At 31.3% G+C, this 24,441-nt stretch overlaps 1 protein-coding gene across 1 annotated transcript in view; it reads left to right on the forward strand.

Annotated features, from left to right (window-relative positions):
* The window catches only part of wake (ankyrin repeat and fibronectin type III domain containing protein wide awake), a 417,377-nt gene that overhangs the window by 158,209 nt on the left and 234,727 nt on the right, over positions 1–24,441 (forward strand). Inside the window, exon 5 of the mRNA XM_089086234.1 lies at positions 22,611–22,777. Coding sequence (XP_088942360.1) covers positions 22,611–22,777 — 167 coding nt within the window. The remainder of the gene's footprint in view (positions 1–22,610; positions 22,778–24,441) is intronic.

Here is a 24,441-nt window from a genome sequence, read left to right on the forward strand (position 1 = left end):
CTCCTTGAATAGTTCACATTTGGAAAAACCACCCCTGGGAAATTTCTCCTCCCTCAAAGAACATATTCTTTTCCTACTGATAATTCCCCCGCGTTAAATTCCACCCAGCTGAAATTTCCCAGCCGTGGAATATACTCCCCCAAACATAATCCCCTCAGATAATTTCGGATATTCATAAAAATGGAAGCTGATATTTTTACTCAACTTTTTAGGTCAGAAGCAATGGTATAGCGTTACCTAAGTAAAGAGCCATAAGGGTTCAATGATTAATACTTATTTATTTTTCCAGGGGCACTTTATTTGGAAGAGGTGGTCGACTCAACTTTAGAACGGGGTTCATTGAATTACAAATTAAAATTTATAGTGCCCTTACACCAGGGGTGGATCCAGGATTTTTTAGGGGGGCGCAAAATATAGTTGATCCGATAAATTTGCTTTAGGAGCAGGTCTAATTAACGCAATCTTGCGTTAAGTAAGTAAATTACATTACATTAAACTACGTTAGGGGTGGGGTGCCCATCTCGCCCCTCCCCTGGATCCGCCACTGCCTTACACTCTCTGTTTCTTTCCTTGTTAGGGAGGAGAGCAGGTGCCTAATAGGTGTGTGTTAATACCAAAACATTCTAACTCTCATTGGGCCTTCAAGTATAAGCAGAGCTGAAAAGGAGGGGCGGGGGAAAAGGACGTGAGGGGGGGGGAGTTATTTGCCCTTCGATCGATTTTGAATCGTAAGAGCTGGATTAGTACTTCCAATTTCCAATCAAATGAGCCCTCTCTGAAGTTTTTCCGAGAATCCCTTCCTGCCCCCGGGCCCTGGGGGGTTTTGTTGACGCCCGAGTTTTGTTACTTAACCTTTCAACTATTTTGAACAAAATTTTTATCTGATGCATTTAGGGCGTGGAGGAGGTGGGGGGCTTGTTGCCCAGCAATCTCTTTTGACTCTTAAAAAGTGAACAAAAACTTCAATTTCCAATCAAATAAGCCCTCTCTAAAGTTTATACGAGTATCCCTTCCATAAAAAATAATATGAAGGATTCGGAGAATCCTTAAATCACAACCCTTGCCCTTAGGGCTGTGGGAGAGTTGTTATCCCCAAAGACCTAATTTATAGACCTTAAAACTACGTTTAATAAAATGAATGTCTCAAAATTTTGATTGGATGTGTTTGGGGAAAAGTCGGGCGTGAGAGGGGGGCTAGTTGCCCTCAAATCACTTTCGCCTATTAAAAATGGAACTATCCCTTTGAATTTCAAATCAAATGTGCCTTTTTTGAAGTTTCAAGACACCGCCTTCTATAAAAACCTTATATGCCCCCAGGGTATAACTTAAAACCCTTGCCTTGAGGGTTGTGGGGGAGTGTCCTGCTCAAAAACATATTTTCTATCTGAAAATCAACTACGCTGAACAAAATGGCTACCTCAAAATTTTGATTGGATGTGGTTGGGGGAATGATCGGCGTGGGGGGGCTAGTTGCCCTCCAATCACTTTCGACTATTAAAAAGGGCACTAGCTTTTTGAATTTCCAATCGAATGAGCCTTTTTTGAAGTTTCTACGACAACACCTTCTACAAAAACTTTATATACCCCCAGGGCATAACTTAAAACCCTTGCCCTGAGGGTTGTGGGGGAGATTCCTCCTCAGAAACATACTTTCTATCTGGAAATCAACTACACTGAACAAAATGGCTATCTCAAAATTTTGATTGGATGTGTTTGGGGGAATGATGGGAGTGGGGAGTAGAAGTGACCCTATAACTCCCACGATCTCACCACCCCTTCGAATCCCGATCCGGACACTTTTTTTTAAAACTCCCACGATCACCACGTGGTTTATGGTTTTCTCACTGAGAATGAAAAAACAGGAATTTTTTCACTTGGAAAAACAGGAATTTTCTCACATTTCCAATCTTAGGTCTGAGGGATAAACGTTCTTTAGGTCAGAGAGAAAAATTAATATTCGATTTTTAAATAGGGCTTCATTGATCTTTAGTGTCAGGAATTATAAATGACATCACTTGTTATCTTGGAATTATGCGGGAGTCTAAAGAGATAGAAATTCTATTTTTAAATACGGCTTCACGGAGCTTTAAGTCGGAGAGATAAATTGATATTCTAACGAAACCCTAATAGTTTAGCTAGGAAAATTTATGAGATGAAGAGATTAACGTAGGAAAGGGTTTCCTAGAAATTTGAAATGTGAAAGCACAGAGATGCCAATAACAAAGGAATACGCTGAATTTACGTTTAGGGGATTATTTGGGCGAAACCGTTTTAGACATTTTAGGGAATTATTTCGGCGAAACAGATAGAGACATTTTAAAAGAAGATTTTAGGAAAGGTTTTAGAAGAGAATTTGAGGGTCAAACTCTATGGTCGTTATAATACACAAGTTCCATTTGAACAGTGTTTTGAGGTCCTCTACCACAACCCCAAGGGCTTCCAACCCCCCTACCCAACCCCAAAGGAAGCCCCCGGTACTCAAAGGTCCCCCAAGCTCCCAAAGAGCCCTAGCCCCCCCAAACGCCCTCCTCAGACCCTCAAAGGCCCTCCCCTGGTCCTCAAAGGGCCCCCGGACCCCCAAAGGGTACCCCGGACCCCAAAGGCCCTCCCCTGGTCCTCAAAGGGCCCCCGGACCCCCAAAGGGCCCCCCGGACCCCAAAGGCCCTCCCCCCAGGTCCTCAAAGGTCCCCCGGGCCTGAGAAGCGCCGCGGGGCAGGAGTGCGCCGCATGGGGATGCGCCGCATGGGGATGCACCGCGGGTCGGGGGAAGCGCCACAGAGATGCGCCGCAGGGATGCGCCGCTTTTTGTTAGAGTTCTAGTTTACTTTAATTTTAGTTAAGAGTTTGATGTTTTACCTTTGAGTTTCAGTTAGAGTTCTGGTTTAGTTTTAGTTAAGAGTTTAGAGTTTTTAGCTTAGAGTTTTTGTTGAAGTTCTAGTTTAGTTTAGTTTTAGTTAATAGTTTAGAGTTTTAGCTTAGAGTCATAGTTTAGAGTTTTTGTTAGAGTTCTAGTTTAGTTTAATTTTAGTTAAGAGTTTAGAGTTTTAGCTTAGAGTCTTAGCTTAGAGTTTTTGTTAGAGTTGAATTTTATTTTAGTTTAATTTAAGAGCTTAGAGTCTTAGCTTGGAGTTTTTGTTGAATTTCTAGTTTAGTTTAGTTTTAGTTAATAGTTTAGATTTATAACTTAGAGTCTTAGCTTAGAGTTTTTGTTAGAGTTCTAGTTTAGTTTAATTTTATTTAAGAGTTTATAGTTTTAGCTTAGTCCTAGCTTAGAGTTTTTTTGTTAGAGTCATAGTTCAGTTTAATTTTAGTTAAGAGTTTAATTTTTTTACCTTTGAGTTTCAGTTAGAGTTCTAGTTTACTTTTAGTTAAGAGTTTGGTGTATTACCTTAGAGTCTTATCTTGGACTTTTTTTGATGTCCAGTTTAGCTCAGTCTTAGTTAATATATTAGAATTTTAACTTAGAGTTTTTTTGTTAGAATTCTATTTTATTTTTATTTTAGCTAATATTCTTATTTTTTTTTACCTATTAGTTTAAGTTAGAGTTGAGTTTTAGTTTAGTTTTATTTAATAGTTTGATGTTTTACCTTAGAGTCTTAGCTTAGAGTTTTAATTTGAGTTCTAGTTTAGTTTAGTTTTAGTTAAGATTTTAGAATTTTAGCTTAGAGTTTTTTTGTTAGAGTTCTAGTTTAGTTTAATTTTAGCTAAGAGTTTGATTTTTTTACCTATGGGTTTCAGTTAGAGTTCTAGTTTAGTTTTAGTTAAGAGTTTAGAGTTTTTAGCTTAGATTTTTTATTGAAGTTCTTGTTTAGTTTAGTTTTAGTTTATAGTTTAGAGTTTTAGCTTAGAGTCTTAGCTTAGAGTTTTTGTTATAGTTCTAGTTTAGTTTAATTTTAGTTAAGAGTTTGATGTTTTACCTTTGAGTTTCAGTTAGAGTTCTAGTTTAGTTTAGTTATAGTTAAGAATTTAGAGTTTTTAGCTTAGAGTCTTAGCTTAGAGTTTTTGTTAGAGTTCTAGTTTATTTTAGTTAATAGTTTAGAGTTTTAGCTTAGAGTCTTAGCTTAGAGTTTTTGTTAGAGTTCTAGTTTATTTTAATTTTATTTTAGAGTTTAGAGTTTTAGCTTAGTCTTAGCTTAGAGTTTTTTTGTTAGAGTTCTAGTTTAGTTTAATTTTAGTTAAGAGTTTGATTTTTTTACCTTTGAGTTTCAGTTAGAGTTTTAGTTTAGTTTTAGTTAAGAGTTTGGTGTTTTACCTTAGAGTCTTAGCTTAGAATTTTAATTTGAGTTCTAGTTTAGTTTAGTTTTAGTTAATATTTTATAATTTTAGCTTAGAGTTTTTTTTTTATAGTTATATTTTATTTTAATTTTATATAATATTTTTATTTTTTTACCTATTAGTTTCAGTTATAGTTATAGTTTAGTTTTATTTAAGAGTTTTGTGTTTTACCTTAATGTCATAGCTTAGAGTTTTTAGTTAGAGTTCTAGTTTAGTTTAGTTTTGGTTAAGAGTTTAGAATTTTAGCTTAGAGTCTTAGCTTAGAGTTTTGTTCTAGAGTCCTAGTTTATTTTAGTTTTAGTTAAGAGTTTAGAGTTTTTGTTGAAGTTTTAGTTTATTTTACTTTTAGTTAATAGTTTAGAGTTTTAGCTTAGAGTCTTAGCTTAGAGTTTATGTTAGAGTTGAAGTTTAGTTTATTAATATTTAATAGTTTAGAGTTTTAGCATAGAGTCTTAGCTTAGAGTTTCTGTTGTAGTTCTAGTTTAGTTTACATGTATTTAAGAGTTTAGAGTTTTATCTTAGATACCTAGATTAGAGTTTTAGTATAGTTTAGTTTTAGTTAAGATTTTAGTTTTAGCTTAGATTTTTTTTTTTTATAGTTATAGTCTAGTTTAATTTTATGTAATAGTTTGATTTTTTAAATCTTAGTTTCATTTAGAGTTATATTTTATTTTTATTTAATAGTTTATAATTTTATATTAATTTCTTATATTAGAGTTTTATGTTAGAGTTAGAGTTTATTTTAGTTTTTGTTAAGATTTTAGAATTTTAGCTTAGAGTTTTTTTTGTTAGAGTTCTAGTTTAGTTTAATTTTAGCTAAGAGTTTGATTTTTTACCTCTGAGTTTCAGTTAGAGTTCTAGTTTAGTTTTAGTTAAGAGTTTAGTGTTTTAACTTAATGTCTTAGCTTAGAGTTTTTATTCTAAATTTTTCGGTGGAAGATAGAAAAAGTAATACTATACTTGTGAATATTTTCACGGAACATAAAAAGCTCTAGTTCAATTTTAAATTTTCTCAACGAAGTGAGGAAAAGTTCAACTTCCCTACTGAATTTTACCAAAGAACACAATTCAATTCTAATTTATCAAGAGAAAATAAAAATCTTCCACTTTAGTTCTTTATTTCACAAAGACATAAAGAAATTTAAAGTTCAATTCTAAATTTTTCAGTGGAAGATAGACAAAGTAATACCATACTTGTGAATGTTTTCACGGAACATAAAAAGTTCTAGTTCAATTTAAAATTTTCTCAACGAAGTGAAGAAACGTTAAAGTTCTCTTATGAATTTTTCCAAAGAACACAATTCAATTTTAATTTATCCAGAGAAAATAAAAATCTTCCACTTCAGTTCTTTATTTCACAAAGCCATAAAGAATTTTGCAGTTCAATTCTAAATTTTTCAGTGGAAGATAGAAAAAGTAATACCATACTTGTGAATATTTTCACGTAATATAAAAAGCTCTATTTCAATTTAAAATTTTCTCAACAAAGTGAAGAAAAGTTCAAGTTCTCTACTGAATTTTACCAAAGAACACAATTCAATTCTAATTTCTACAGAGAAAACAAAACTCTTCCACTTAAGTTCTATATTTTACAAAAGCATAAAGAAATTTAGAGTTCAATTCTAAATTTTGTCGTTGGAAGATAGAAGGAGTAATACCATATTTGTGAATATTTTCCTGGAAGATAAAAAGTTCTAGTTCAATTCAAAATTCTCTCAACGAAGTGAAGAAGAATTCTAGTTCTCTTCTGAATTTTACCAAAGAACACAATTCAATTCTAATTTCACCAGAGAAAATAAAAATCTTCCACTTAAGTTATTTATTTCACAAAGACATAAAGAAATTTAAAGTTCAATTCTAAATTTTTCCGTGGAAGATAGAAAAAGTAATACCATACTTGTGAATATTTTCTCGAAAATATGAAAAATTTAAAATACTGTTCCAAATTTTTCACAGAAGATAAAAAAGTTCAAGTTCTCTTCGGAATTTTACCAAAGAACATAATTCAATTCTAATTTCTTCAGAGAAAACAAAAATCTTACACTACAGTTCTTTATTTCACAAAGACATAAAGAAATTTAGAGTTCAATTCTAAATTTTTCGATGGAAGATAGAAAAAGTAATACCATACTTGTGAATATTTTCTCGGAAGATAAAAATTTCTAGTTCAATTTAAAATTTTCTCAACGAGGTGAAGAAAAATTAAAGTTCTCTTCTGAATTTTACCAAAGAACACAATTCAATTCTAATTTCACCAGAGAAAATCAAAATCTTCCACTTAAGTTCTTTATTTCACAATGACATAAAGAAATTTAAAGTTCAATTCTAAATTTTTCGGTTGAAACAAGAAAAAGTAATACCATACTTGTGAATATTTTCCCGGAAGATAAAAAGTTCTTGTTCAATTTAAAAATTTTTCAACGAAGTGAGGAAAAATTCAAGTTCTGTTCTGAATTTTAGCGGAGAACACAATTCAATTCTAATTTCACCAGAGAAAATAAAAATCTTCCACTTCAGTTCTATATTTCACAAAGACATAAAGAAATTTAAAGTTCAATTCTAAATTTTTCGGTGGAAGATAGAAAAAGTGATACCATGCCTGTGAATAGTTTCTCGAAATGATGAAAAATTTAAAATACTGTTCAAAATTTTTCACAGAAGATAAAAAAGTTCAAGTTATCGTCGGAATTTTAACAAAGAACACAATTAAATTCGAATTTCACCAGAGAAACTAAAAATCTTCCACTAAAGTTATTCATTTCAGAAGAGACATAAAGAAATTTAAAGTTCAATTCTAAATTTTTCGGTGGAAGATAGAAAAAGTAATACCATACTTGTGAATATTTTCCCGGACGATAAAAAGTTCTAGTTCAATTTACAATTTTCTCAATGAAGTGAAGAAAACTTCAAGTTCTCTTCTCAATTTTACTAAAGAACACAATTCAATTCTAATTTCACCAGAGAAAATAAAAATCTTCCACTTCAGTTCTTCATTTCACAAGGACAAAGAAATTTAGAGTTCAATTCTAAATTTTTCGGTGGAAGATAGAAAAATTAATACCATACTTGTGAATATTTTAACGGAAGATAAAAAGTTCTAGTTCAATGTAAAATTTTCTCAATGAAGTGAATAAAATTTCAAGTTCTCTTCTGAACTTTACCAAAGAACACACTGCAATTCTAATTTCTCAATAGAAAATAAAAATCTTCCACTTCAATTTTAAGTTCCACAATGAAATGAAGAAATTTAAAGTTATATTCTAAATTTTTAGATGAAAGATAGAAAAAGTAATACTATGATTGTGATTATTTTCAATGAAGATAAAAAGTTTCACTTTACTTATAAATTTTCTTAAATTCAGTTATGATTTTTCTCAATGAGATGAAAAATTTTAAGTTCTGTTCCAAATTTTTCATAGAAGATAGAAAAAGTTATACATTGATTGTGAATATTCAACATGAAGATAAGGAACTCCACTTTAATTCAGAGCTTTCTCGAAGAAGAGAAAAATGTTCAAGTTCTCTTTGAATTTTCTTAAAGAAGAGAAAAAAGTTAGCTCAATTCTGAATTTTACCAATGAAAAGGAAAAAACCTTCCACTTCAGTTCATAATTTCTCACAGACATAAGAAATTTAAAGTTCAGTTCTAAATTTTTCTGTAGAAGATAGGAAAAGTTATACTATGATTGTGATTATTTTCCAGTGAAGATAAAAAGTTTCACTTTAATTATAATTTTCTTAAATTCAGTTACAATTTTTTGCAATGAGATGAAAAATTTAAAGTTATGTTCCAAATTTTTCATAGAATATAGAAAAAATTGTACATTGATTTTGAATCTTTGACATGAAGATAAGGTGCATCACTTTAATTCTGAGTTTTCTTGAAGAAGTGCAAAATGTTCAAGTTCTCTTCTGAATTTTCTTAAAAAAGATAAAAAAGTTAGCTCAATTCTGAATTTTACCAATGAAAATGAAAAAAGTTTCCACTTCAGTACATAATTTCTCAAAGACATACAAAATTCAAAGTTCTCTTCTAATTTTTCCACGAAAATAAAAAAGGTTCCACTTCAGTTCTGGTTTTTTCTCAAAGAGATGAAAAATTAAAAGTCCAATACTAATTTTAAATTAAATTTTGGCTCCTTTGTCTTATGGATTTACACATAAAATTTCTAAATTAGAAAATGAGTGACTTCATCTACTATTAAAGACAATCGATCAAACTCTTTCATCTAACCTCCAAAACACTAGGGTAGGGAAGGTTTTAATAAATATTAATAAATAAATATAAACATTTCTTGTGTTTAAGTTAGGTTAGGTTAGGTTAACTTATCATGTGTGCTCATGATAAGTTAACCTAACCTTTTCTGGGGTGTATGGTTAGGTTATATTAGGCTAGATTAAGTTAGGTTAGGTTAGGTTAGGTTAAGTTAGGTTAGGTTAGCCTACGTACGCTTCACTTAGGTTAGCTTAGGTTAGGTGAGAGACAGGCAAAAAGTTAGGTGTATGATTAGGTTAGGTTAGGTTAGATTAAGTTAGGTTAGGTTAAGTTAGGTTAGGTTAGGTTAGCCTACGTACGCGCTAAAAAGTTTTATTGTAGATAAATAAAACTTTTTATCTTCACTGGAAAATAATCACAATCATAGTATAACTTTTCCTATCTTCTACAGAAAAATTTAGAACTGAACTTTAAATTTCTATGTCTTTGAGAAATTATGAACTGAAATGGAAGGTTTTTTCATTTTCATTGGTAAAATTCAGAATTGAGCTAACTTTTTTCTCTTCTTTAAGAAAATTCAGAAGAGAACTTGAACATTTTGCACTTCTTCGAGAAAGCTCTGAATTAAAGTGGAGTTCCTTATCTTCATGTTGAATTTTCACAATCAATGTATAACTTTTTCTATCTTCTATGAAAAATTTGGTACAGAACTTAAAATTTTTCATCTCTTTGAGAAAAATCAGAACTGAATTTAAGAAAAATTATAAATACAGTGAAACTTTTTATCTTCATTGAAAATAATCACAATCATAGCATTACTTTATCTATCTTTCATCTAAAAATTTAGAATATAACTTTAAATTTCTTCATTTCACTGTGGAACTTAAAATTGAAGTTGAAGATTTTTATTTTCTATTGAGAAATTAGAATTGCAGCGTGTTCTTTGGTAAATTTCAGAAGAGAACTTGGACTTTTCTTCACTTCTTTGAGAAAATTTTACATTAAACTAGAAGTTTTTATCATACGTAAAAATATTCACAAGTATGATATTACTTTTTCTATCTTCCACCAAAAAATTTCGAATTGAACTCTAAATTTCTTTGTCCATCTAAAATGAAGAACTGAAGTGGAAGATTTTTATTTTCTATGGTGAAATTAGAATTGAATTGTGTTCTTTAGTAAAATTGAGAAGAGAAATTGAACTTTTCTTCACTTCGTTGAGAAAATTGTAAATTGAACTAGAACTTTTTATCTTCCGGGAAAATATTCACAAGTATGGTATTACTTTTTCTATCTTCCACCGAAAAATTTAGAATTGAACTTTAAATTTCTTTATGTCTTTGTGAAATAAATAACTGTAGTGGAAGATTTTTATTTTCTCTGGAGAAGTTAGAATTGAATTGTGTTCTTTGTTAAAATTCCGAAGAGAACTTGAACTTTTTTATCTTCTGTGAAAAATTTTGAACAGTCTTATAAATTTTTCATCATTTCAAGGAACTATTCACATGCATGGTATCACTTTTTCTATCTTCCATCGAAAAACTTAAAAATGAACTTTAAATTTATGTGTATCTTTTTGAAATATAGAACTGAAGTGGAAGATTTTTATTTTCTTTGGTGACATTAGAATTGTATTGTGTTCTTTGGTAAAATTCAGAAGAAAACTTGAATTTTTCCTCACTTCGTTGAGAAAATTTTAAATTGAACTAGAACTTTTTATCTTCCGGGAAAATATTCACATGTATGGTATTACTTTTTCTTGTTTCCACCGAAAAATTTAGAATTGAACTTTAAATTTATTTATGTCATTGTGAAATAAAGAACTTAAGTGGAAGATTTTGATTTTCTCTGGTGAAATTAGAATTGAATTGTGTTCTTTGGTAAAATTTAGAAGAGAACTTGAATTTTTCTTCACTTCGTTGAGAAAATTTTAAATTGAACTTGAACTTTTTATCTTCCGAGAAAATATTCACAAGTATGGTATTACTTTTTCTATCTTCCATCGAAAAATTTAGAATTGAACTCTAAATTTCTTTATGCCTTTGTGAAATAAAGAACTGAAGTGGAAGATTTTTGTATTTTCTGAAGAAATTAGAATTTAATTATGTTTTTTGGTAAAATTCCGAAGAGAACTTTAATTTTTTTATACTCTGTGAAAAATTTGGGACAGTATTTAAAATCATTCATATCTTCGATAAAATACTCACCAGACTTGTATTAATTTTTCTATCTTCCACGGAAAAATTTAGAATTGAACTTTAAATTTCTTTATGTCTTTGTGAAATAAAGAACTTATGTGGAAGATTTTTATTTTCTCTGGTGAAATTAGAATTGAATTGTGTTCTTTGGTAAAATTCAGAAGAGAACTTGAATTCTTCTTCACTTTGTTGAGAAAATTTTGAATTGAACTAGAACTTTTTATCTTCCAGGAAAATATTCACAAGTATGGTATTACTCCTTCTATCTTCCAACGAAAAAATTTAGAATTGAACTCTAAATTTATTTATAGTTTTGTAAAATACAGAAATTAAGTGGAAGAGTTTTGTTTTCTCTGTAGAAATTAGAATTGAATTGTATTCTTTGGTAAAATTCAGTAGAGAACTTGAACTTTTCTTCACTTTGTTGAGAAAATTTTAAATTGAACTGGAACTTTTTATATTCCTGGAAAATATTCCCAAGTATGGTATTACTTTTTCTATCTTCCACTGAAAAATTTAGAATTGAAATGCAAAATTCTTTTTGTCTTTGTGAAATAAAGAACTGAAGTGGAAGATTTTTATTTTCTCTGGATAAATTAGAATTGTATTGTGTTCTTTGGTAAAATTCAGAAGAGAACTTTAACGTTTCTTCACTTCGTTGAGAAAATTTTAAATTGAACTAGAACTTTTTATGTTCCGTGAAAACATTCACAAGTATGGTATTACTTTTTCTATCTTCCACCGAAAAATTTAGAATTGAACTTTAAATTTATTTATGTCTTTGTGAAATAAAAAACTTAAGTGGAAGATTTTTATTTTCTCTTGATAAATTAGAATTGAATTGTGTTCTTTGGTAAAATTCAGTAGGGAAGTTGAACTTTTCCTCACTTCGTTGAGAAAATTTAAAATTGAACTAGAACTTTTTATGTTCCGTGAAAATATTCACAAGTATGGTATTACTTTTTCTATCTTCCACCGAAAAATTTAGAATAAAAACTCTAAGCTAAGACATTAAGTTAAAACACCAAACTATTAACTAAAACTAAACTATAACTCTAACTGAAACTCAGAGGTAAAAAATCAAACTCTTAGCTAAAATTAAACTAAACTAGAAATCTAACAAGAAAACTCTAATATAAAATTCTAAAATCTTAACCAAAACTAAAATAAACTCGAACCCTAACATAAGACTCTAAGCTAAGAAATTAATCTAAAATTCTAAACTCTTAACTAAAACTAAAATAGAACTCTAACTGAAACTCAGAGGTAAAAAATCAAACTCTTAGATAAAATTAAACTAGACTAGAACTCTAACAAAAAAAACTCTAAGCTAAAACTAAAATCTTAACTAAAACTAAACTATACTAAAACTCTAAGCTAGGTCTCTAAGATAAAACTCTAAACTCTTAACTACATGTAAACTAAACTAGAACTCCAACAGAAACTCTAAGCTAAGACTCTATGCTAAAACTCTAAACTCTTAACTATTAATAAACTAAACTTCAACTCTAACATAAACTCTAAGCTAAGACTCTAATATAAAACTCTAATCTATTAACTAAAAGTAAAATAAACTAAAACTTCAACAAAAACTCTAAACTCTTAACTAAAACTAAAATATACTTGAACTCTAGAAAAAAACTCTAAACTAAGACTCTAAGCTAAACTTCTAAACTCTTAACCAAAACTAAACTAAACTAGAACTCTAACTAAAAACTCTAAGCTATGACATTAAGGTAAAACACCAAACTCTTAACTAAAACTAAACTAGAACTCTAACTGAAACTCATAGGTAAAAAAATCAAACTCTTAGCTAAAATTAAACTAAACTAGAACTCTAACAAAAAACTCTAAGCTAAAATTCTAAAATCTTAACTAAAACTAAACTAAACTAGAACTCAAATTAAAACTCTAATCTAATACTATAAGGTAAAACACAGAACTATTAACTAAAAATAAAATAAAAATCTAACTGAAACTCAAATGTAAAAAAATCAAACTCTTAACTAAAATTAAACTAAACTAGAACTCTAAAAAAAAAACTCTAAGCTAAGAATAAGATAAAACTCTAAACTCTAAAATAAAATTAAAATAAACTAGAACTCTAACAAAAACTCTAAGCTAAGACTCTAAGGTAAAACTCTAAACTATTAACTAAACTATACTAGAACTTCAACAAAAACTATAAGCTAAGACTCTAAGATAAAAACTCTAAATTCTTAACTATAACTAAACTAAACTAGAACTCCAACTGAAACTCAAAGGTAAAACATCAAACTCTTAACTAAAATTAAACTAAACTAGAACTCTAACAAAAACTCTAAGCTAAGACTCTAAGCTAAAACTCTAAACTATTAACTAAAACTAAACTAAACTATAACTTCAATAAAAAATCTAATCTAAAAAATATAAAATATTAACAAAAAATAAACTAGAACTCTAACTTAAACTAATATTTAAAAAAATCAAAATCTTAGATAAAATTAAACTAAACTAGAACTCTAACAAAAAAACTCTAAGCTAAAATTCTAAAATCTTAACTAAAACTAAACTAAACTAGAACTCAAATTAAAACTCTAAGCTAAGACTCTAAGGTAAAACATCAAACTCTTAACTAAAACTAAACTAAAACTCAACTCTAACTGAAACTCATAGGTAAAAAAAAATCAAACTCTTAACTAAAATTAAACTAAACTAGAACTCTAACAAAAAAACTCTAAGCTAAGACTAAGCTAAAACTCTAAACTCTAAAATAAAATTAAAATAAACTAGAACTCTAACAAAAACTCTAAGCTAAGACTCTAAGCTAAAACTCTAAACTATTAACTAAAACTAAACTAAACTAGAACTTCAACAAAAACTCCAAGCTAAGACTCTAAGCTCTTAACTAAAACTAAAATAAACTTCAACTCTAACAAAAACTCTAAGCTAAGACTCTAAGCTAAAACTCTAAACTCTTAACTAAAATTAAACTAAACTAGAACTCTAACAAAAACTCTAAGCTATGACTCTAAGCTAAAACTCTAAGCTATTAACTAAAACTAAACTAAACTAGAACTTCAACAAAAACTCTAAGCTAAAAACTCTAAACTCTTAACTAAAACTAACCAAGAACTCTAACTGAAACTCAAAGGTAAAATATCAAACTCTTAACTAAAATTAAAGTAAACTAGAACTCTAACAAAAAGCGGCGCATCCCTGCGGCGCATCCCCTGTGGCGCTTTCCCCGACCCGCGGCGCATCCCCCTGCGGTGCATTCCTGGCCCGCGGCGCTTCTCGGGCCCGGGGGACCTTTGAGGACCGGGGGAGGGCCTCTGGGGTCCGAGGTGCCCTTTGGGGGTCCGGGGGCCCTTTGAGGACCAGGGGAGGGCCTTTGGGGTCCGGGGTGCCCTTTGGGGGTCCGGGGGCCCTTTGAGGACCAGGGGAGGGCCTTTGAGGGTCTGAGGAGGGCGTTTGGGGGGCTGGGGCTCTTTGGGAGCTTGGGGGACCTGTGAGTACGGGGGGCTTCCTTCGGGGTTGGGTCGGGGGATTGGAAGCCTTTGGGGTTGTGGTAGAGGACCTCACAACACTGTTCAAATGGAACTTGTGTATTATAACGACCATAGAGTTTGACCCTCAAATTCTCTTCTAAAATCTTTCCTAAAATCTTCTTTTAAAATGTCTCTATCTGTTTCGCCGAAATAATTCCCTAAAATGTCTAAAACGGTTTCGCCCAAATAATCCCCTAAAAGTAAATTCAGCGTATTCCTTTGGTATTGGCATCTCTGTGCTTTCACATTTCAAATTTCTAGGAAACCCTTTCCTACGTTAATCTCTTCATCTCATAAATTTTCCTAGCTAAACTATTAGGGTTTCGTTAGAATATCAATTTATCTCTCCGACTTAAAGATCCGTGAAGCCGTATTTAAAAATAGAATTTCTATCTCTTTAGACTCCCGCATAATTCCAAGATAACAAGTGATGTCATTTATAATTCCTGACACTAAAGATCAATGAAGCCCTATTTAAAAATAGAATATTAATTTTTCTCTCTGACCTAAAGAACGTTTATCCCTCAGACCTAAGATTGGAAATGTGAGAAAGTTCATGTTTTTCCAAGTGAGAAAATTCCTGTTTTTTCATTCTCAGTGAGAAAACCATAAACCACGTGGTGATCGTGGGAGTTTTAAAAAAAGTGTCCGGATCGGGATTCGAAGGGGTGGTGAGATCGTGGGAGTTATAGGGTCACTTCTACTGTGGGGGGGGCTTATTGCCCTCCAATCACTTTCGTCTATTAAAAAGGGCATTATCCCTTTGAATTTCCAATCGAATTAGCCTTTCTTGAAGTTTCTACGACAACGCCTTCTATAAAAACCTTATATGGCCCCAGGGCATAACTTAAAACCCTTGCCCTGAGGGTTGTGGCGGAGTGTCCTCCTCAAAATATATTTTCTATCTGGAAATCAACTGCGCTGAACCCATTGGCTATCTCAAAATTTTTATTGGATGTGTTTGGGGAAATTATGGGCGTGGGCGGGGGGGGGCTAGTTGCACTCCATTCACTTTCAACTATTAAAAAGGGCACTAGCCCTTTAATTGCCAATCGAATGAGCCTGTTTTGAAGTTTCTACGGCAACGCTTTCTATAAAAACCTTATATGCCCCCAGGGCATAACTTAAAACCCTTGCCCTGAGGGTTGTGGGGGATTGTCCTCCTCAAAAATATATTTTTTTATGGAAATCAACTACGCTGAACAAAATGGCTATCTAAAAACTTTGATTGGATGTGTTTGGGGGAATGATTGGCGTGAGGGGTGCTAGTTGCCCTCCAATCATTTTCGACTATTAAAAGGGGCACTAGAACTCTCGATTTCCAATCGAATGAGCCCCCTTTGAAGTTTCTACGACGACCCCTTCCATATGAAGTGCCTATGGGGAAAAAAAATTATAATAATAAAACATTGGAGCCGTATGGCCTTTACTATAGGCAACGCTACAGCGTTGCCTCTGATCAAAAGAAATTGCTACTCCAAAACCTTCATGGGAAATTCATTTTTTTTTTTTTTTTTTGAAGGCTGAAAACAAACAAAAAATTTTTTTTTTTTTTAATATCCAGGCAAGTATTACCTAAAAAATTCTGGCCAATTAAAAGCTAACCTGACTGTAAAGAACTCTGACATAAAAATTTAAAATGTTTGGTCCCCGCATCCACCTTTGGTGTATCCGTACCTAAAATACAATTAAAAAAAATTTATTCTGGTTGTTTCAGATTATGAAGTTTTTTGGGCAGTGTCACATTTTCTCAGTGTTGCCAAAACTGCTTCGTTAAATTTGAGTCCCTAGAAATTCTTCCCTAGACATTTTTATTTCAACAATCTACTGATTCCCAAGTATAGCTACACCTACAGAGGAAAGCTATGCTATTTTAAGCTGTTTGGTTCCATATTTTTTACTTATTTTTTTTTATTTTTTACCTACGTTTTTTTTTAATTTGGTGCCAGGTGCCCCTGAAACTGCATAGCAGCATATAGAGGCCTTATTATCGAAATTTGTATTTCACTGTCCTTTGTACTTTAAGAATTGGGAAATGAAACTACCATATACAGATTATGGTTTTATGTTTAAATATTTACTATTATAATGCCGCATGCATTGCGTAGCCTTTGTCATTTGAATTGATAGGCGCTTATGAGATTAATGTCAAAAAGTCGCTTTTAAAGAAAACCTTAAGTCACTCAGATGCTCGTTAGGTTGGAAATCAAAGATGCAGGAAAAACCTTTGTAGCTGGGGAAGATTATTTCAATCGGTGGAATGAGTCACGTAGAAAATTGAAATAAATAAAATAGATACGAATAAGACAAGAAAAATAATTAAGAAACTTAGGTTGAGTGGCTGCAGGTATCAACGCAGGATCATTTTTGGGGGAGGGGGCCATACAAATATTCCTTATTTGATAATTTGAATGAGAAGCGCCAGAGATTTGGGAAAGTTAAGGATTTCGGTGAAACCAGGCTCTGAGCTCCCCTCCCCTCCTCTGTACAACCCCTAGCTGATGAAGCACTATGAGAGTTGCATTTTTAGGCTCCTTTAGTTTTCATTAAATAAAAACTTTATGCCAGAATTTCCCTGGGAAGGGGGAGTGTTTGAACCAATCTCAAATAAGGAATTTCCGGAATTCTGCTGTTTATTCCCCCCCCCTTCCGCCTTTCTTTGTCAAATACACAGGAAAAACCTTATTAAATAGGAATATAATCTAAGAATTAGTCACATCGATAATTGAAAGGAAAATTGATGAAATAGATGCAAAATGAGACAAGAAAAAATGAATTAAGAATAGGAAAATGGGACAAAATTTGAGGAAGAAACGGAAAGGTCGAATATTCAGAAAAGTATTTTATTGTTAGCTTAAGAAGTCATTATCTTGGCTAAATTAACTATTAGATTCTAGAAGAACAATTATAAGGTCCCTACCTCCATCCAATTTCTAACAGGCAGAGCTTGAAAATTTAGAATCTTAGCTGAATGAAACAATTAAATCTTGGAAAAATATTTTTAAGGTTCCTATATACACCCTAAGAGCACTGGCTCCAATTGGGAGAGAGGCAGGGGGCCTGTGCCGGAAAATATTTTTCCCCACCCCCAGATTTTAGAAATTATCTTTTTGGGAGGTGTTTTTGTTGAAAAAAGCCTTTTCTGGTATTTTCATGTAAAAAATTTAAAAAACAACGAAAGTTCGTGATATCTTTTATTTTATAACAGCCCTACAATTGTGAAAAAGTTATATTTACGAATTTGCCTTTTTTTTAGTTTTTATTTACAAAAGATGTGTAAATAAATATATTTAACTAAATCAGTGTTCACGGGTTTTAGCTAATAGCTGTTTTGAAGTGTTTATAGATGACGCTGGCATAGAAGGTGTTTTAATCTTTTGTTTTGCTGCCTAAGCTTTTATAAGGAAAATAACTTCTTAATTTAAATTTTCCTATTTGAGCGACGAGAAATTTTATTATGATAAAAAAGGAGTAAGTAAGAATATACTTTTTAAACAATCATAAATAAATTAACCAGCGATCGTACCCTTTAACTAGCAACGGTGTCTGTCGGACGATAAGCATAAAAATAGCAACTTTGCGTTATAGCCTTTGTGAGAGCTGGAGAAAAATATTCTGCTCCCTTTCCTTAGACAGGAGCCTTGAATTAACCCAACTTCCTTCCCCTCCTCCCCCCACAAAAGAATAAAAATCAATAAATGAATGCTAATTTTTATATTCAGTGAAGCATGCATAGTCACTCAAATATCTACAGTTACTTGGCAAATCAAGAAAAAGACATTTTGAAATGATTGTGATGCATAATACCAATTCTGAATTTTCACTTTTAACTAATGCTGAGGGTTAATTAATGTTCATCAGCCAATCAAGACGTTTTAAAACCACTGTCTTAAATTAATTACTATTTTTGATTGTCTTTACATCTTAACTGAAAGCAGACACCTGGTAATTACCTTGAGCGCAGCGCTTCCTTTGTGATTTCTGTTCGCTCTACAGTTGTGCTGCTAGGTGTGCAAGTCACGTATGAAGCGTGAAGCTTTAACCCAATAAAAAAACAAAAACAATTTGAGCAACAATATTATTTATAAGCAAACGCTCTGTTTCTCTATGGTAGTATATTTCCCTTGTTTGGAGTACGAACCCCATTATGCCAAGTTTCAGTTAACACGGTGTTAAAGCGAAACTTTACATTAAAATGCTATGAAACCAAATGACTAAGTGACGTCACTGTGTTCATTGTAGCTTGCATTTGCAAGTGAAACCCTCTGGAGTCGTTGTAGAAAATTTGTCTAAAAGAATAAGGCTGTTATGAATGGATTTATAAGGAATACAATTTTTCATTCGGAAAATTGTTCCACCCGGAGACACAATTTTTAACTTTGTTCCGAAATTAAGACATGAATATTTGGATATACATAACACTGTATATAAATAATATCACAGTAAGATGACGGCCCAGTAATTTTTGGCTACTACATTCTCGGTGCTCCATACAAATTCTCGGTGCTTCTCTCATCTAATCTACCATCAGCGGTCCAATTTATATTGCCCTGGAACACGTAATTTCCAAGAAAATTTCTCAAAATGTCTTTGAAACTAACTCTAGACTTCAAAACCTATTTGTAATTCCTAAAATATCTAATAATTACATTGCACTACTCATTACTGATTTTTATATATGTATTTGAAATAATTAATTTAAAATTACATTCTTTAAAATTTAGTCTTACAATGGTGAAGCCAAGGTTCGCGCTATAGAGAAATCTGACTTGTCTACCCGTGATAAAATCGAATGTCGCTTATGTTTATACTTGTTTAAATGTTCTCTGGAGCACTTGCGTCCCCGTCCGGCTTTGTGTAGTGCTTGAGATAGGAAATGATCATACTGTATTATACTTATAAACAGTGATACGGAACAACCAAAAAAAAGTTCAAATCAATGTAGATGGTGCTAATGTAAAACTCAAAGCATCAAGGACGTTCATCTCTATGGCTGTTCCTCTTTTACAGGTTTTTAAATTCATGAAAATTTTCTTCTGTTGATTATTATTAACCATTAACCACAAAAAGAGGATTTACAACAAAAAGTTAGGTCCCAATGAAAGAAGTCAATAGTTTAAGGCTAAAAATCTTCATTTATTTTCTAAATGTTTGTTTCAACGAATTATCTCACCCAATTCTGTTAAAGAAATCCTCTTTGGATTGATTTCTTTGCTTAAAGGCTCTTATAACGGGGAAAATCTGTCCATTCCATTAGTGAGAAACGAAATATAAGATTAATTTTGTGTTTACTGAAGGAATTTTTTGGAAAGGCAAATATAATGAGTCAACTTCATATGCGAATATTCCTTTAAGATAAAACCGTTCTCGCCGCTTTGCAAACAAACAATAAGAAGGGAAGTAAAAAGAAAAAAATGAAACACTTGAAGAAAAATTAATTTCTGAGCAAGAGATAAATAAAGAATACAAAATTAACCTAGACAACATTAATCTAAATTCAAATAATACTAAACTCTAACGAAGATTTTAACTCTTAAGTTCATCGCCCTCTAAGAAATTCACAGCACCTGGAATAGAAAATTTTGGCAAAATAAATTATTCCTGCAATACAACGGGAAACTTTAGATAACGGTAAAACCCCCAAAAAACCTTTATTTGTGTGGTTTTAAACTGAAAGTCCCAAAATGGCAAAATATACAACATGTGATTGAGCCAGTGTAGTATACAATTTAGCAGGAACATGCTTACTATACTTTAGCGCTTTGACTATTGTAGCTAAACTTTTGTGTTACTATCATAACTATGCTTAGAACGGTGAGTTTGAAACTTGGAATGGGCGAAGAAAACTAGTGCGGTCCATGCACAAGTAATATCGTGGTTAACAACAAATTCGAAAAAACTATGTTCCCTTATGTACACATTTGGTTTTTGTGGACGCAATTTGTTCGAAAGATCTGCTGGTTGCATACTTTTTATTAATAGGAGATTTATTAAGAAGATATAATTTTTGATAATTTAATATTTAACAAAGACTTGGAATTCAAGTTTACTTGCCGAAGACCAAACAAAAGAAAAATTGATTCTGCCTTTTTTCAGCTTATTTCGGTAATTCATCGTCTTTTTAAAGTCATTGATTTGTTCTTATTGAGTCCTTACATAGTTTTCTATTAACTTTACAAATTTGGGGCTTTTTACCTTAAAAAAAAAAAACAACAAGTAAAATGACATTTAGGGCTACTTTTTCTTCTGAAAATACAAAATGTAATTGTGCAGTGGGATTTCAGCCGAAAAAAATAATTGACTAAGTCTTTTTTCTCTTTTATGTTTAATTTTGTCCTTCTTTGGCTTAAGGTAAGGGAACACAAAAGAAAATTAATAATTTTCTTTTTCATTTTATTTCTGATTTTTTATCTTCTTAATATTTATAGAATCTCCTTTAATTTTTTTTTTGGGGGGGGGGGGCATCGTTTTTGTCTTTATAGTTTTTCAGATTTATGGAATTGCTTGTAAAACTTTCCCCGAGAAAATTGAAATAATACTATGAAATCCGAGAAATTTCCCCGAGAAAATTGAAATAATAAAAGAAATCTGGAGAATAAAAAAAAATGTTCAAGTAAAAATAAATTAGACAAAAAAAATTGAAATCAGAACAAGCAATAATAATTTTCTTTTTCACTTTATTCCTGATTTTTCATCTTCTTAATATTTATAGAATCTCCTTTAATTTTTTTTTTGGGGGGGGGGCATCGTTTTTGTCTTTATAGTTTTTCAGATTTCTGGAATTGCTTGTAAAACTTTCCCCGAGAAAATTGAAATAATACTATGAAATCCGAGAAATTTCCCCGAGAAAATTGAAATAATAAAAGAAATCTGGAGAATAAAAAAATGTTCAAGTAAAAATAAATTAGACAAAAAAAAATTTAAATCAGAACAAGCAATAATAATTTTCTTTTTCACTTTATTCCTGATTTTTCCTCTTCTTAATATTTATAGAATCTCCTTTAATTTTTTTTTGGGGGGGGGGGGCATTGTTTTTGTCTTTATAGTTTTTCAGATTTCTGGAATTGCTTGTAAAAATTTCCCCGAGAAAATTGAAATAATACTATGAAATCCGAGAAATTTCTCCGAGAAAATTGAAATAATAAAAAAATCTGGAGAATAGAAAAAAATGTTCAAGTAAAAATAAATTAGACAAAAAAGAATTGAAATCAGAACAAGCAATAATAATTTTCTTTTTCCCTTTATTCCTGATTTTTCATCTTCTTAATATTTATAGAATCTCCTATAATTTTTTTTTTTGGGGGGGGGGGCATTGTTTTTGTCTTTATAGTTTTTCAGATTTCTGGAATTGCTTGTAAAACTTTCCCCGAGAAAATTGAAATAATACTATGAAATCCGAGAAATTTCCCCGAGAAAATTGAAATAATAAAAGAAATCTGGAGAATAAAAAAAAATGTTCAAGCAAAAATAAATTAGACAAAAAAGAATTGAAATCAGAACAAGCAATAATAATTTTCTTTTTCACTTTATTCCTGATTTTTCATCTTCTTAATATTTATAGAATCTCCTTTAATTTTTTTTTTTTGGGGGGGGGTATTGTTTTTGTCTTTATAGTTTTTCAGATTTCTGGAATTGCTTGTAAAAATTTCCCCGAGAAAATTGAAATAATGCTATGAAATCCTTTTTAAGACAATGGTGCCTTCCCTTTTTATTGTATGTGAGTTCGGGATATTAACGTCATTATGGATTTTGATGGTTAAGCTGAGGGTGTTAAGAGCTGAAGTGATTGAGATTAAGGATGTGGTTTTATTTTAAGGACTAAATTTACTCCTCAGATCTAAAAGATTTTGTACAAAACAAGCCTTATTCAAAATGGGGCAAATGTGGCGAAGTTCTCTTTGTTGTTATTTTATTTCACTTGAAAGAATCTTAGTCGCTCGTCTACATTATAACTGAAAACATCATTACTCGTTAGATTTTTGGGTGAATGCCTGACCTTTTTTATATGGGTCTATGGTTTTGATTTTTTTTTTTTACCTGTCATTTTGTTCCGCATTTTTAGCAATTTAATTCTTCTAATTTGAGTTTTTGTTTCATTTTGATAGCCTCGTTGTTTTTTTTTTTTGTTTTTTTTATTTATTTTAATATCTTTTATATGATCTAAAGCCTTCCCATTTTCGCTCATAAAATGTTAACTAATTTTTTATATTTTTTTCTAATACTGCTGAAGAAGGGAAGTAGTTTTCTTGGTGGAATATCCGTTCTGTTGCATCCAGTATTTTCGTTGGCCTTATAAAAACTCATTTTCGCTTTTCTTCTCTAAAGGCAAGTTCGAGCAGCCGTGAGTTAGTAATCCATTTGACACTAATCTATTAAATTATTATTCTTCAGGATAGAGGTGCTTTCAGCGAGGGAAACAAAAGTACGGGAATTGGAAGATTGACTAGATTTCTGACGAAAGACAAAATGGAAAGCAGCCCCGTATTCAATAGAAAGCTTTTGGATTGTGGTCCCGAAAGGCAGAAGCCTCCGTTACAAAGAAGGCATAGCCTTGAAAGGTAAGCAAATTTAATTGAAGGTAAACAATAGTAAGTATTTTTAAAAAAAGAAAGCATACCAGACAAAGGTAAGTATTATTCAAGGCATATAGACAAAAATCCTTAATTTGTATTGACATATAATATTTTCTATATTTTCTGGCACAAAAAAAAGATCAAAATAAGTCACGACCTTGGGAAATTTTTTTCCCCTTAACCACTGTGTTCAGGCCGTGCTAAAATGTATTTGTGTCTGAAACCACAGGAAACCATTTTATAAAAGAATATGAAAATAAGACTCTCTGAGGCTCTATGTCTACGTTCTTTCAACCGTACGTTTGAAACTATAGTGGAGGAAATCCCAGAGGCACATTGAGATTATTTTTCTATAAGATCTTCTTTTAAAAAAAACCTTGATTTTGTATTGAAGCAGGGAATTTCTTTTAAAATAGAATAAGTAAAAAATGAAATAGAAGTTCATTTTGAACCATCATGCTCAAAGTGTGTGTAAATGAATCTATATATGAAACTACAGAAATCTGTAACGAAGAAATAGAATAAAACTCCCGTAGGCTCTATGCCTAGGTACTCTCAGCCGTTTGTTAGGAAGACGGACCATAGTGGTGGAAATCCCATAAGCACATCGAAAATACCCTCCATATGGAGTTTTTAAAACGAGACTCTATATTGTAATGGAATAGGGAATTCATCTTGAAATCAAATACAATGAAATGAAAATATTGAAAAAGAGGTACAACTTGTAATAAGATCGTTCAATAAGACATAAGCTTACCATCGTGTTAAAAGTGTTGCCGTTTTTCAATGTTTTCTTTTCAAGGTAATTATAAATGCTAAGGTAGTGTGATCTAGAAAAACTATTTGAATATAATAAACAAGAAACGAAACAAAATTGGTGTTTGGGAGCACCATGTTGAGGCTGAAATTAGATGCGGTCCGATCAACTTTATATGTTTGGACCTTAGGATGGACTGCTTATGGACGAAGTGCCATAATTTGCTTCTTGTGTCCTAAGATCCTCCTTTTTCCTCACTCCAAGCTCTAATGCAATGTTTCCTACAGTTCCACCCATGACAAAATTACGAGCAAATGGTTCGTTGTCTCTTCGTTTCCCCGTTACACGCAGTATGTGCCTTATCGTAAGCATGAGGCTTCTTTCTTCCGTTCTTCTTTTTATTTCTTTTGGTTTAGTTTTGATAAAACACCCTTTTAGATCTGTATCGTCTACTTGTATCTCTTATCCAAGAATAACCTATTGATTTTCTCCTACTTTACAGAGAAGCTCCAAAATCTAAAATAATAACTCTTGTAATTATTTTGCATTTAATTAATTATTATTATAAGTTTATTTTTAGTTAATTAATTATTTAATCAGTGGCGATTCTGGCCTCTTTTGCGCCCGGGGCAAATCATGATTAAAATTTGCATTTATTAACAAAAGTATTTTCAACTCAAATTAATTATTACTTCATTTTTAATTATTTTATTTGCTATTTGAATTATTGAATTGTTATTAACTATTTTAACTTAATTACTTGAATTGTTATTATTGATTTATTTTTAATTTACTTTTATTTCATTAATTAATTGATAATTTATTATTTGTTTTCATTCAGTAAGTGCGCCCTCTTCTTTATTGACAAAATTTCAAAAATTACAAGATTAGT

This window comes from Artemia sp. Qi Xiang Cuo, chromosome 3, assembly GCF_049724085.1.
Source record: "Artemia sp. Qi Xiang Cuo chromosome 3, ASM4972408v1, whole genome shotgun sequence".
Classification (NCBI taxonomy): Eukaryota; Metazoa; Arthropoda; class Branchiopoda; order Anostraca; family Artemiidae; genus Artemia; species Artemia sp. Qi Xiang Cuo.